Source organism: Equus quagga, chromosome 4 (assembly GCF_021613505.1).
Source record: "Equus quagga isolate Etosha38 chromosome 4, UCLA_HA_Equagga_1.0, whole genome shotgun sequence".
Lineage (NCBI taxonomy): Eukaryota > Metazoa > Chordata > Mammalia > Perissodactyla > Equidae > Equus > Equus quagga.
This window is the reverse complement of record NC_060270.1, coordinates 48,683,450-48,696,385: the sequence shown is the minus strand read 5'-3', so window position 1 is coordinate 48,696,385 and position 12,936 is coordinate 48,683,450. Positions and strand designations below refer to the sequence as shown.

The 12,936-nt window shown below is 39.4% G+C and overlaps 1 protein-coding gene across 14 annotated transcripts in view; it reads right to left on the bottom strand.

The window, feature by feature from the left end:
* The window catches only part of TNIK (TRAF2 and NCK interacting kinase), a 382,525-nt gene that overhangs the window by 25,489 nt on the left and 344,100 nt on the right, over positions 1-12,936 (bottom strand). For all 14 annotated transcript variants that reach the window (XM_046658783.1, XM_046658791.1, XM_046658784.1 and 11 more), the window contains 2 exons: positions 11,865-12,049; positions 2,292-2,421 (listed from right to left, as the gene is read on the bottom strand). In XM_046658783.1, the coding sequence (XP_046514739.1) occupies positions 2,292-2,421; positions 11,865-12,049 (315 nt within the window). The remainder of the gene's footprint in view (positions 1-2,291; positions 2,422-11,864; positions 12,050-12,936) is intronic.

Below are 12,936 nucleotides of genomic sequence, written 5' to 3'. Positions count from 1 at the left end.
TCTTTTTCTTATGACTTGTAACCAAAAGAGCTTTCATGATGACAAGCTAGTGTTCTGGTCAGTGGGGTGGACAGACACTGGAGAGATACCAGCTGGTCAGTAAGAAGGTGATATGGTCAGAGGCCCATGGAGTCCCAGGAGAGCCTTCAGGGAGAAAGGGAAGGCTGAGCCGGTCTATAGGGATCTGCTGGGTGAAGAATGGGCAAAGATGAGGAGGGGAGATTAACTCTTCTGGCAGATGGGCCCCCACAGGCAATGTGGCAGATGACAGCCGGTGTGGAGTGTTCTATAACTAGAGTAAAGAAAGGTCCTGTGGGGCTGTAGGATAGGAAAAGGTAGACCCACAGGGGCACTTGTGCATCTGACAAGACCATGGGTAGTACAGCCCGTATGTTCCTACAGAACCATCCAGTCCATGCCCAGGAGAATGACAAGTTGAGTCAGTTCTCCTTGATATTCAATCCTGGGGAACTCAACTAATAGCACCCTATAAACTAAGTTCTATTATAATGAGTTTTTATTTTTTTTCTTATTATTTTGTCAGGGACAAACTTTAATTTGCATTTATCTTTTTAATACGCATACTTTTAATGGATTTCAACTCAGAATTTATTATTTTTAAAGCCCGCATTTGGGAAAGGTGGAATTTGGAAATTGAGAGGACAAAAAGATTGTGGGGCCCTCGACAGATCAAATTTATATAAGACACCGATGAATGCTATTTTCAAAGTGATTGGCTGTGCACAGAGAATTTCGGAGTGCTTTAAATAATCTGGAGCCATTCAGATGTGGCGGACAACTGAACTAAAAACGTGGCTTCAAATATCTGCTTCAAGGTATTGACTTTGTCATAAAGACTCAAGCAAATTTTAAACCACGTTAGAAATGGGAGTCCTTTCATTTGGAGTCAGAAAGTAACTCACTCCAGAATATTTTCCCTCATGTTTTCCCATGTGGCAAGCTATAGTGATAGAAGCCCTCCACGCTTCCACTGAAATGATCCATTCACCACACTGGGAGATTTATATACCAGCACTACACAATGTCAACTTCAGCAGCCAAGCCCATTTTTCATTTCAGGCTTACATGAAAGGACTCTTTAAAGCCTACTTGAAAGATTCGGTAAAGCCATAAAATGAAATTCTAGCAAGTTGCTTTGTGAACTACTCTTCCTGTTATAGCCCTACTGCCAATGATTACTTCAAAGGCCTTATTCATCTCAAAACTACAGTTCCTTTTTTACTAAGTGAGATGCCCTCTACCTTTCTGGACAGCAGAACCTGCTATTAGGGCTTCCCAATATCCTGGATGAGGAAGGAGAGTGACAGATGATCTATGTACATGTTGCAGAGGGAAGAGTGGGGAATGCTAACAAATCAAAGAACTCAACTCTCTGGAGAGAGTGAAATAGAATAAAACAGTTAACATTTATTGAATGCTTACATGTATTAACTCATTTAATATTCCCAATCATCTAGATACTATGATTTATGAAATTTCATAGATGATAAAACAGATGCAGGGAGACATAAGTAACTTTGCCCAATGTCATCGGCCATTACTTTCCTTCTAAGCAGAGACCTGCTGTCAAACTTGCATGGTGATGATGAAGTGAAAAAGAAGAGAAGACAGATCCTAATTTCTCAAGGCCCTTCTGGTTAGCCCAGATGGGGAAGTGCATTTGAGGGATGGGCGAAAGGGAACATGTGGGCACCCCTCCCAAAAGAAATGATGCTCCTGGAGTTTAAAAAAATAAAATCACTCAAAGTGCTAAGGTGCATTTTTAAGTAGTTCTGCATATTTCTTTGTTCTTTCACCAGTATTGCTTAATAGTCTTTTTAATGTTCATTTAACTAGACAAGATGACATCACCATTTCTTGGAACTACTGAGCATTTTCAACATAAAATCCATAAGGATAACACCATGGGGAAGGAGGCATAAGAAGCCCAATGATGCTGTTCAGGGAGACCACTCATTTCTGTTTTCCTGTGGTATGAAACATCTGGACTTGCCAGTTTTATATCCTCAGGCTCCAATTCTATATTCCTATTTGTATAGCTCCTACTGAAGAATTTGGACTAATGTAATTAAGCCACACTGCAAAAGCTTAGAAGGATACAGGAAAGAAGGTGGCTGACAATTAAAATCACTCAACCATTTAGAAGTACAGTCCCCGCCTCACCATTCCCCATGCTTAAAATACATGCTATAAGCATTCTCCGTGAAAGCTCTAATATAAAAACCACTTAAGAAATACACTTCCTCTGGACAGTTTGTACACCAACTTACCTCTCTTATCATCAAGGTTCCTTCTCTTGAAATACTGCTGCTGAAAGTGTCTGCATGAGAGGGCTCTAGCCCGTGCGAGCCGACCATTCCCACATTGTACTGCTCCGCGCTCCCTGGAGCTCCTGTTGGTCTGAGATGGGAAAGAACAATATTCACGGCAATGTATGTTTAGGGAATACCTGTTTCCTGTCCATATTAGTTTTTTTTATTGTGGTAAAATATACACAAGGTAAAATTTACCATTTCAACCATTTTTAAGTGTACTGTTCAATGGCCTTAAGTACATTCCATATTATGTTCCGCTCTCAACCTGTTCTCCATCCAGCAGCCAGAGTGAGCGAGCTTCCTGCTCTCTATGGAAAAAACGCTGAAGTTCATGTAGACCAGGCACTACATGATCTCCGAGCCATCCCTACCCCTTCTTTGACCAGCAGGCACCCTGACCTACCTTTTTGCGTAGGTTGTTCCCTCTGCCTAGAAAGCTCTCTCCCATCCTGGCTCCCGGCTCGTTCCCTCTCATTTATCTGATTTCATCTCAAGTGTGACTTTCCCTCAGAAGCTTTCTCTTACCACCTATCTACGTCTTATCCCACCAGCCCCTCTTCTTTCTCTTCACTCTTTCTCCTAATACTTCTCACCACAATTTGTAATTCTTTATCCTTTGGTTCTCTTTTAATTTCCTCCTTCTCTCTCATTAAAACATATGCTTGTGAGGGGGCTGGCCCCATGGCGGAGTGGTTAAGTTCGTGCGCTCCGCTGCAGGCGGCCCAGTGTTTCGTCAGTTCGAATCCTGGGCGCGGACATGGCACTGCTCATCAAAACCACGCTGAGGCAGCGTCCCACATGCCACAACTAGAAGGACCCACAACGAAGAATATACAACTATGTACTTGGGGGCTTTGGGGAGAAAAAGGAAAAAAATAAAATCTTTAAAAAAAAAAAACATGCTTGTGAGGGTAGTCCTTGTCTCTTTGCTCATCACCGTCTACCTAGTACCCAGCGTAGAGCTTGGCTCAGAATAGAAGTACAAACAATAATCATTTGATAAATGGATTTTATACCATTCATATCTGCGAATGTGAAACCCATGGATATGGAGGGCCGGCTATATTCATAGTACTATGCCATTTCATATAAAGGACTTGAGCAGCCTCAGATTTTGGAATCTGCAAGGCATCCCTGGAACCAATCCTCCACAGATACCAAGGACAACTGTACTTATCATTATCCTACTTCAGCAGTTCTCTTTTAAAGTGGATTTTTTAAAAATAGGAAAGCTATCAAGGCTTGTTTCTCTCATTAGCTGTATTAACCCCATCTTTTACCATTTTGTTCTTTTAATTGTTTCTTATGTATTTAAAAAATATCTCTGGTTTCTCAGATCTTATCAAAGTCCAAGGACTTGATGAAACATTTAGTTCAAAAAGCAAGAAACACTCCATAGTTGTGATATCTCTGAGACAGAGAAAACGTGTCAAGGATTTTTATCCAAAACAGGCAAAAAGATGAGTCCAGACAGAAAAAATGTATAGCAAGACGCTTACTTCGAAATTACTAAACTGGAACAGTGAACTGAATGAATCTAAATATGGTTAGAACTGATGTGTTTGGGAAGAAATTCTGAAGATGCATTTTCAATATATCATTCCCAGAAACAGCTATGAATAGTGTTCCAGAGACATCGAAAAAGAAATTGCTGCAATGAATTTCTGGCATATTGCTAGACTGGTAAATCAGAATAGTTCTCAAAACTATGATTTCTTCACTCATTTATTTGAAATTTTATTTTATCTCATGTTGTTTTTTAGCTGCCTTAAATTCTTATTTGGGACAGAAGATGGTGTAAAACAAATTAATAAATTAAGCATTTTTCAAGAGCCAAAGCCTTCTAAGAAGGTACTCACTTTTCTTCTTCATCACACAGGCCCACTTTGCCACGGTCAGGTTAGACTGACGGTGGCCACCACCAGGCTGACACTGTACAATCGAGTTGTCTTGTACCATTAGCGAGTCCCTGGGAGTTCAAAGATCAAAGATATTTTGGCTCCACTTATTTTTTGACCCTGACGATCTTCTGATTTTATCCAAACATTTGAATCAGAAATATGTCAACATGAATAAATTTTCATTAAGAAAGTATTTTCTAGAGTTAATTCCAGTAAGACAATTCCTTGATTAATTTTCCACATATCTTAGATAAACTCTTCCCCAATTTTTGCATTTTCATTATTATTTTACCAAAATTATCACACCTTTTTACAATTCTTTTCTATATAAATTTTATAGCAAAGACTCGATATGCCAATCAATTTTTTGGTTCAATTATCTTTCAAAGGCTTCTGTGGTCACAACATCTATCAAGTGCAATTTGTCCAGATCAGTTCTGAAGGTGTAAATTTTATTAAGAAGATTGGATTCATCTGTCAATCTTTACTCAATAACCAGTTTGACAATGCACAGTGTTAGCTACCAAGAGTTTTATCTCTTGTTGAATATTTTTACTGAGATTATTTTTTCTTGGGTCAATTTTTATGCTTTCAATTTTATGAGCCAGAACTGCTTCATCTATCATAAATTTTCATGGTGAGCAGTCTGGGCTGTTTGGTGGGTTTTTTAAAAAAATGTTATTTCTACTAGTAATATTCTTTATAGATTGAATAAAAGGTAACAATCTGTTTTTCTTCCTTAGTTTTCTTTTAAAATGATGAGCAATTCCTCTTAGATAGTTTAGGGTTGTTCTATTGTGTAGGACTGGTCTGCAGTATTATGAATCTTCTGTACATATTTACTCATTCTGTGGACCATGTATTAATTGCCTACACCGTTAATTTTTCTGTTACCATGTAGTCTGATATAAGATAATGACTTTTGATGATGGAAAATTCCCACAAATTTCTGCATGTTCCAAATCACTTCTCTACACATTTCTTTTTAATGTGCTTCAGGGACTGCAGAACAGTTTTAAATCACGGAAGAGGACTTTCTGCTTTGTCTGTTGCTGCCGATCACTCCCCTCTGTCCTTACTCTCACGCTTTTGTGAGACCATCTTTTCCTGGTTGTCCTTTAACTCCTCTGTCCCTGTACATTTCTTTTATGGCTCCAAGCTCAGAGCTCTGCCATGTCAATCTTTATCAACCCCTTAGAAGTCCTTTGGTTCTTTCGTTCATTCATTCACACACGTATTAAAAGTTTACTATGTGATATGCGTTGTGCTAGATGCTACAAAAAATATTTAAAAAATAAGACATCACCCTCAACTTCCAGAGGATTATAATCTAACGCAGGTTGAGAGACTAATAAGGTACATAAAGTGATGGGGAAAAGACAATTAGTTTAGAGATACAGTATTTCTAATTTTTGACAATTTTTGAAGAGCAGAGGAACAATGCTAATTGGAAGTTATTTCTTCTCCTTCTTCCCATGTTTTCACAATCTCTCCCTCTGTACTGGCTACTTCTCCCCATCAATAAACATGATAAGGTCTGTCCTATTTCCTATTTCATTAAAATGACTCCCTTGACCCTAACCTGCATTTTCCACTCACACTTAAATTTAGTCCTTTTCTTAATCAAAGTTTTTCTTGCAAAGGTACCCATTTCCTCCCATTTATTCCTCAACAGACTACGGTTCACTCTTCAAACCATTGCTTCCTATACTTGACTGCAAGCACCTCAAGGAAACTTTATGTCAATTTCTTAGCTCTCAAATTCAATGATTACTCTTTGACACTTACAGCATTTGGCCTCCTGCCTGTGTCTGCTATTGCTGATCACTCCACTCCATCCTTCTCTACTCCCCTGGCTTTTGAAAGACAACTTTCCCCTGGTTTTCCTTTTACCCTTCTGTTCTCTCTCTCTCTGTTTTTTTCATGAGCTCTTCTTAAACGCTACTGGTCTGCAGGATTCTGCTTCACTCTACATAACCTTTCGGCATGCTTTTGTCTACAACCATTATAACCATCACCCATTGTTCAGAATAATTCTAACTTAATATATCTAATCTTTTTTTTTTTGAGGAAGATTGGCCCTGAGCTAACATCTGTGCCCATCTTCCTCTATGTTTTTTTTATATGTGGGACGTTTGCCACAGCATGGCTTGACAAGCAGTGTGTACGCCCGCTGTATGTAATTTGCATTCATCAAGGTTCACTCTTTGTACTATAAAGTTCTGACATAACTGAATAGATTTTTTTGTTATTTTACAATAACAACCTAATGATAAGAAAATTGTTTGACACAAGCTGTATAGAATAGTTAACCTAATGCCAAAGTTATTTTTAAATTCAAGAAAAACAAAACTCAACATTAGTTCTTCAGGACACTTTAAACATGCTATTAGTTATCCTCATAGCTGACTGCTCATCAGTTCATAGAAGAGCTATATTTTGACAATAAGGTTGAATGAGATCTTTACTAGAGTCATAAAACAAAGCCTTTGGCCAAGACCTTCACTGATTTATTAAACATTAACTGAATGCTACCTGCATGCCAGGCAGAGTGCTTGGCACTGAAGATGCCAATGTTAATAAGATCTGATCATTGTAGGACTGTATATTGAGTGTATTGGTAGAGATGTGCAGAGGGTAATATGAAAGCAGAGTGAAGACACCTAGACCACCCGTCGGGCTGGGATGGGGTTGGGGGTGGCTGAACTGCAGTTTAAAGGATGAGTTACCCAGGGGGAGGCAGAGAATGTAAAAGAACCTTTCAGGTAGAGAAGATAGACTAAAGTCACCAGAGGGTTTGGGTAGCATGATGTGTATAGGAAACTTCTAGAAGATGTATGTTGTTAGAGTTAGAAATGGAAGGCAGGCTTTGGTGAAAAAATAAGGCTAGAGAAATAGGCAAGGACCAGATAATGGAGAGCTACAGTAAGCCACTGTAAGGAACTTCAAGTTTATCCTGTGGTTAATGGGGAGCTACTGAAGGTGGAAAGCAGAGGACTGACACAGTCAGATTTGTGTTTTAGAGAGCTCACTTTGGCAGCTGTGAAGAAGGGACATGAAGGGGACTTGACTGGAGATGGGGTGATCTGCAAGAAGATGTTTGCTCAGGTAACAAGGAAGAAGACGTAACTGAGCAGTCACAGAAAGGATAGAAGATATTTGAGGAATGTTTAGGAGGTAGGATTGGCAGGATCTAGATTGTGAGTTTATTAATAATAAAAGAATGAAAAAAGGCAATGATTAAAAAGAACTAAGGCTAAAACAACAATAACATTTTATAGTTAAAGTAATCCTTTGGGGCCAGCCCCGTGGCCGAGTGGTTAAGTTCAAGCGCTCTGCTTCAGCGGCCCAGGGTTTTGCTGGTTCAGATCCTGGGCGTGGACATGGCACCACTCATCAGGCCATGTTGAGGTGACGTCCCACATGCCACAACTAGAAGTACCCACAACTAAAACATGCAACTGTGTACTGGAGAGATTTGGGGAGAAAAAGAAAAAAAAAAAAAAGTAATCCTTTGTTCTAAAAATTATTTTTCCAATGTAGGGTCTGGGTAGGAAAAATGAGTTGTTCAAATTCGTATAAAGACTGCAAAAACCAAAACACCTCCATTGATTAGAAGGAAAACTATAGGAAATTTGCTGTAATTAGACCACAGGTTCAGAACAACAATTTCCTCTAATTGGATTTGTCAGAGTGTTCCCGCAGGTACTGATTTAATTCAATTCAATACACATTTATTGAACATCTGCTATATGAAAGGCCCTTAGTTTAGCACTGGGTAGTGGATAAAAAGCACTAAACTAAAGAGGTTAGCATCCAGAAGAGCATAAAAACATAACACAAATAGTCAAATACAAGGCAGGATGTAAGTGAGAATGCGGGACAGAGGGAGAGGTCATTCCAAGAAAAGGTACAACACTGGGAAGATGAAAGGCATTTGTAAGGACTGAGGAGGAGGTTACTTTGGGTGGAGCATATGTTGGGGCATTTACGGGCCCCTGGTATGAAAAGGATTGTACCCTAGGAATACAGCATGACCAAAGCCACACTTCGACATCAGTAATAAGACCAGAGCCTGAACAATGGATGGGAGGGCAGTGAGGGCACCACTACAATAACCTGGGCAGGCAACGGGGTCAGAACCATGGCTAGTGAGAATAAAGAGGAGGGACCACAAAGATACGTGGCTTTCAATCTCCAGACTGCATTTTGTGAGAGTGTACATAATTCATTGACTATGGTAGCAGTAGATGGTCCTAATGATCAAGACTGCCTCACACACACTGTCCTGAAGCGTGTGCTGGCACTTGAGGGAAGATACTGATGCAAAAGGATGCCTCTTCAATTTGCTTGATATGATGCAAATCAACTTACGTGCCTTCCTTCCCTTCCTCCCATTCTATAAAGCTTTTATTTTTTCCCAATTATAAAAGTAGTACATATTCATCATAAAATCAGGGATATATATAAAATAAAAATCCCCATAGTTGCATAATCCAGAGGTAATCACTATCATAATTTTGCTCTATTTCCCTCCCTTATTATTTTTTTATGCATGAGGCATTGGGAAATAGTGCAATTGGTTGGTTAGGGAATACTGTATTAGATATGTGTACTTGTATAGGTTATCCCTTATACTATAAATATGAAACCAGCACTGTATGTAGAAAAAGTGGTTCATATACCAGTTGTTTGCTTCTCTGAATGGCTGGGCTCCACATCTGAGAAGCTCTTTCGTATACACTTCATGGTAGTGAACTGTGTCACAATATATTTTAATTTTTTGATTGAAATATATAGCACAAAATGTAAAGGCTTATCTTAACAAGAGAAAATAACGGTGATAAGAATGTATATAAGAAGCACTCTAACTCTGAAATACCTTATTCCTAATTGTTTTATAACGGATTTGTTAATAGTGTGAAGTTTCTTAGGCATAAAACTATCAGGCTGCAGCAGAACAGATTGTATATACTTTATGTTGACAAAAATTGCATATATTTACCAAACTGGAATAAACACAGACACATATACTTGTATCCTGCTTTTTCTCTGAGTATAAAATAACTAAACATTTAAAATGTTCTTTAATGTATGATCATTTCAATCTACCTAAAATTTAGCAATTCTTAAGAACCATGTCAACTTTTGCCTCCACTGTAAGCATTTAACGATAGCCCACTTATTATTTCTCACCTGGATTATAGTAATAGATCCTCTGAATTGCTTAACCAGTCTCTAGTCTGCTCTCTTTCCAAATCATGTTGCTGAAATGATTTCTTTCAAACACAGCACCGATCATGGCATGCCTCAAGTCAAGAGACCTTCAACAGTTCCCCAACGGCTACATGATAAAGTGCACACTTCTTGGTCCGGTTTCACTAGTCCAGTGCCCCCCACCCCCATATACCCTACATTCCCATCAAACTCAACCTTCACTTCAACTCACACCTGACTGGGATTATATTACTGCATGTTCCTTTCTATCTCAGTGGCACTTATTTGCATACACGTCTTTCCTCTGGATGAGGTTATAAAATCTTTGAAGCCAAGACTTGCAATTTCAGTTCAGTGCAATTAAATGTACATCAGAGTCACTGCAGACCAACTCTATTCCAGACACCATGCAAGGTGTTAAGAGTAGAGATGAAGGAGACACAATCCTCACCCTCAGGATCTCACAGGCCAGAGGGGAAGATAACACGAATAAATATCCGGATTCAAGGCACCACATGAAACTGCAGGAACATACGCGATACCGTGGCAGCACAGAGGAGGGGACGGGCTCTACCTGTGCAGGCCGGGCTGTGGGTAGGTAATTTCTAAAGGGACAGGAGAGTGCCAGCCTGAAGAGAGGAAGCACGGCTTGGTCTATTCAGGCAATTTTAGAAAGGTGGGTGTTTCGGTATTGGGGGAGAGATCACAAAAGATTTGTCTTTAAAGGTAGGAGGGTAAACACCATTAACAGCCTTGTAAAATATGACAGGAGGGTTAAAAACCAAATGTGATCTAACATCTCTTCCCAGGCTGTCTTTGGTTATTCTTCCAAATAATATTACTCTGAAGTCCTCCAAGCATAATTTTGTCTCTCTCCCATTAGAATATAAACTTTTGGAAGGCAGAATTCATCTATGCACTCCCTGAATGCCTCAAAACCCTCAGGATGGCATCTAACACACAGTGAAAGTTTTATCAATCTTTTAAATTCGTAATCCACCCTTATCCTGATAGTTGTATGCTCGGTGCTTAAAGGGAATTCAAAACATCTGTTAGAAGAATTAACCAATGCTGAGTCAAGACAAAAACTGAAAGTACCAGCAGATTTTGCAGACATGTTCTGGATTAGTGATTTTGCCTCTAGAACAATTTTATTCGTGGTTAAAAAAGCAATTTAATGCAATTGTTTCAAAATGTCATATTTTAGCATATTTATGGTTGTCAATAACTGGGTAATCAACAGTAAAATAACAAGTATGGATTTTCAACTATGATAATTGGATTTGCCTCTCAGAATTGCTTGTATGTAATGATCATCAATCAATGGATGACATTCCCTGCACACTAGCTAGCCTTGTCTCTCTTCTGCTGGACAGGACAGTAATCTGTGGCCCAAAATGGCATTTTCTCTCTAGGGAGTGAGTGTGGCATGATGACCAATACTAGCTGAGCCAAAGAAATGGAGGTGAATGAGGAGTGAAGTTGGAAAAGTTAGCATCGTACTCTATCAGAGTTACAGCAAACCGGAGCAACAGCACCTTGTTTTTATTTGGGGGAGGAAACAAGAGATGTATGTGAGTGTGATTGTATGAATATGTCTGTTTGAATTGGGGAAGCAATAGGAGAAAAGGAGAGATTCTTTCATAGGATCAAGTCCAGTGAGAAAAAGAAAAAGTGAGTCTCCCCCTCACTGAAAAAAAGAAAAGAAAAAAATAAAGACTATAACTACTAAAGGAAATACAGATAGGTGTAAATACAGGTATAAACACCCCAAAAAAAGAGACTGCAAAGAGGCTGACAGAACATATGTGGCGAAGTCACAGGCCACAGAAAAAAGAATTATGTAAAAGAGACAGTGAAGAAGATGAAGTGGAAAGTCATAACAGGGACATATTCACATCAAACACTCAGAAGTTTCTCTGCAGGATTCCTTGACTGCTGATTCTTTTCCTGGGATGCTACCCCAAGCTGCCATGTGCATTCTTCCTATTTAGTGGTGATGGGGGCAATGACATATATGTCTCATGTTGTTAATTCCAACCCTGAAATGTCATTGCCATAATTTCACTTTTTCAGTTCTAGGGGGACAGGTACAGGCCAACAGTCTGGCTCTCAATATCATTTTCCCTGGAGGTGACAGGAACCAATAAAGTCACCAAAGGGACAGTCAATCCAACACAGCAGGGATAAAGCACGTGCAGTCCAAGAAACACTACCTATTCTAAGTGACTGTGTCTGCAGAGAGTGGTAATTATTGAAATATTATTATCTAATAAAAACTCAGATCCCAGAAGTCAATTGATCCTTCCAGAGACCCAAAAACGATCTTACATTTAATTTATATTTCTTGTCCTCTCATTTTGGAGACCTATCCCCTTCTGGCCTACATTTAAAAAAGCAGTCCTCTTACATCAGTCTGGGTATGTCACTGACAGCCACTGTCCCATCATGGGGCTCGCTCTCTCCATCTTCTTCCTCTTCGTCACTACTTTCCGACTCCTCGCTGGAAGAGGAGTAATCAGTCACCTTCTTCAGTGGGCGGTTTGTTTCTTCAATCCGGAGTTCTCTTAATTCTTTGGCTAATGCCGTCAGATCCTACAAAAGAAAAGTTTGCTCAGCGTATATGAATTGTAGATATGACCAAAGCTACATCTCTCAGCAAGTCAGTGCTCTAGCTTAAGCAACAAGGAAAAAAAGCTCTATATAGAACTGTTACAAACATAGTTACTGCATGGAACTAAGAAAACGATGTTTGTAGCACAGAGAAACTAGAAAAGAAAGATGAAATAAATTTAAACTTTGTTCAAAACCAATTGCTAGATGAGACTGTTCAGTTCTGAATATATATATATATGTATATGTGCGTTGCATGTGTACACACATACACAAACAGTGGGTTCTCATTTTATTTTGGGGAGGTGAAGCTGGTCACCCTCAGAGTTAATGGGAAAATACATGGGATTAGAAATTCTTCCCCACTGCCCAAGCCACAGTCATGGCCTTTCCCCTCTTATGATTGCTGCTGTACCAAAATCTAGCATCAGTCAGAGAACAGAGCAATTCCCAAGGTTCCAGCGACTACAATGACTCATTTGGTGTGTCATCATTCCCTAAAGAGCAGAGGTACCATATCAAATAATGGCCCATCCCAAAGCCCAGTGTCACTGAAATTTGTAGCCACAGAGCTGAGCTAAGAGGAACAACAACAACAAAAAAACAGAGTTCTCTTCCAGAATGATGGGTGTTTCATTCCTTTTGTTTTAAATTGGAGTCACCTGGCAAAAACTCTGGCGAAGCATACTGTAATGAATGTACAAACACCAAAAGGAAGAGAGAATTTTTCAGTTTTCCATGAGTATGATGAAACCTGTAGCCTTATGGATACGTGATGATGTGATATTTAATCACCAGGCATACTGCAGGCAGTGTGCTGAATATCTGACTGCCTTTTATTTCACATGCTTTCAGAGCAATGCAGAGGG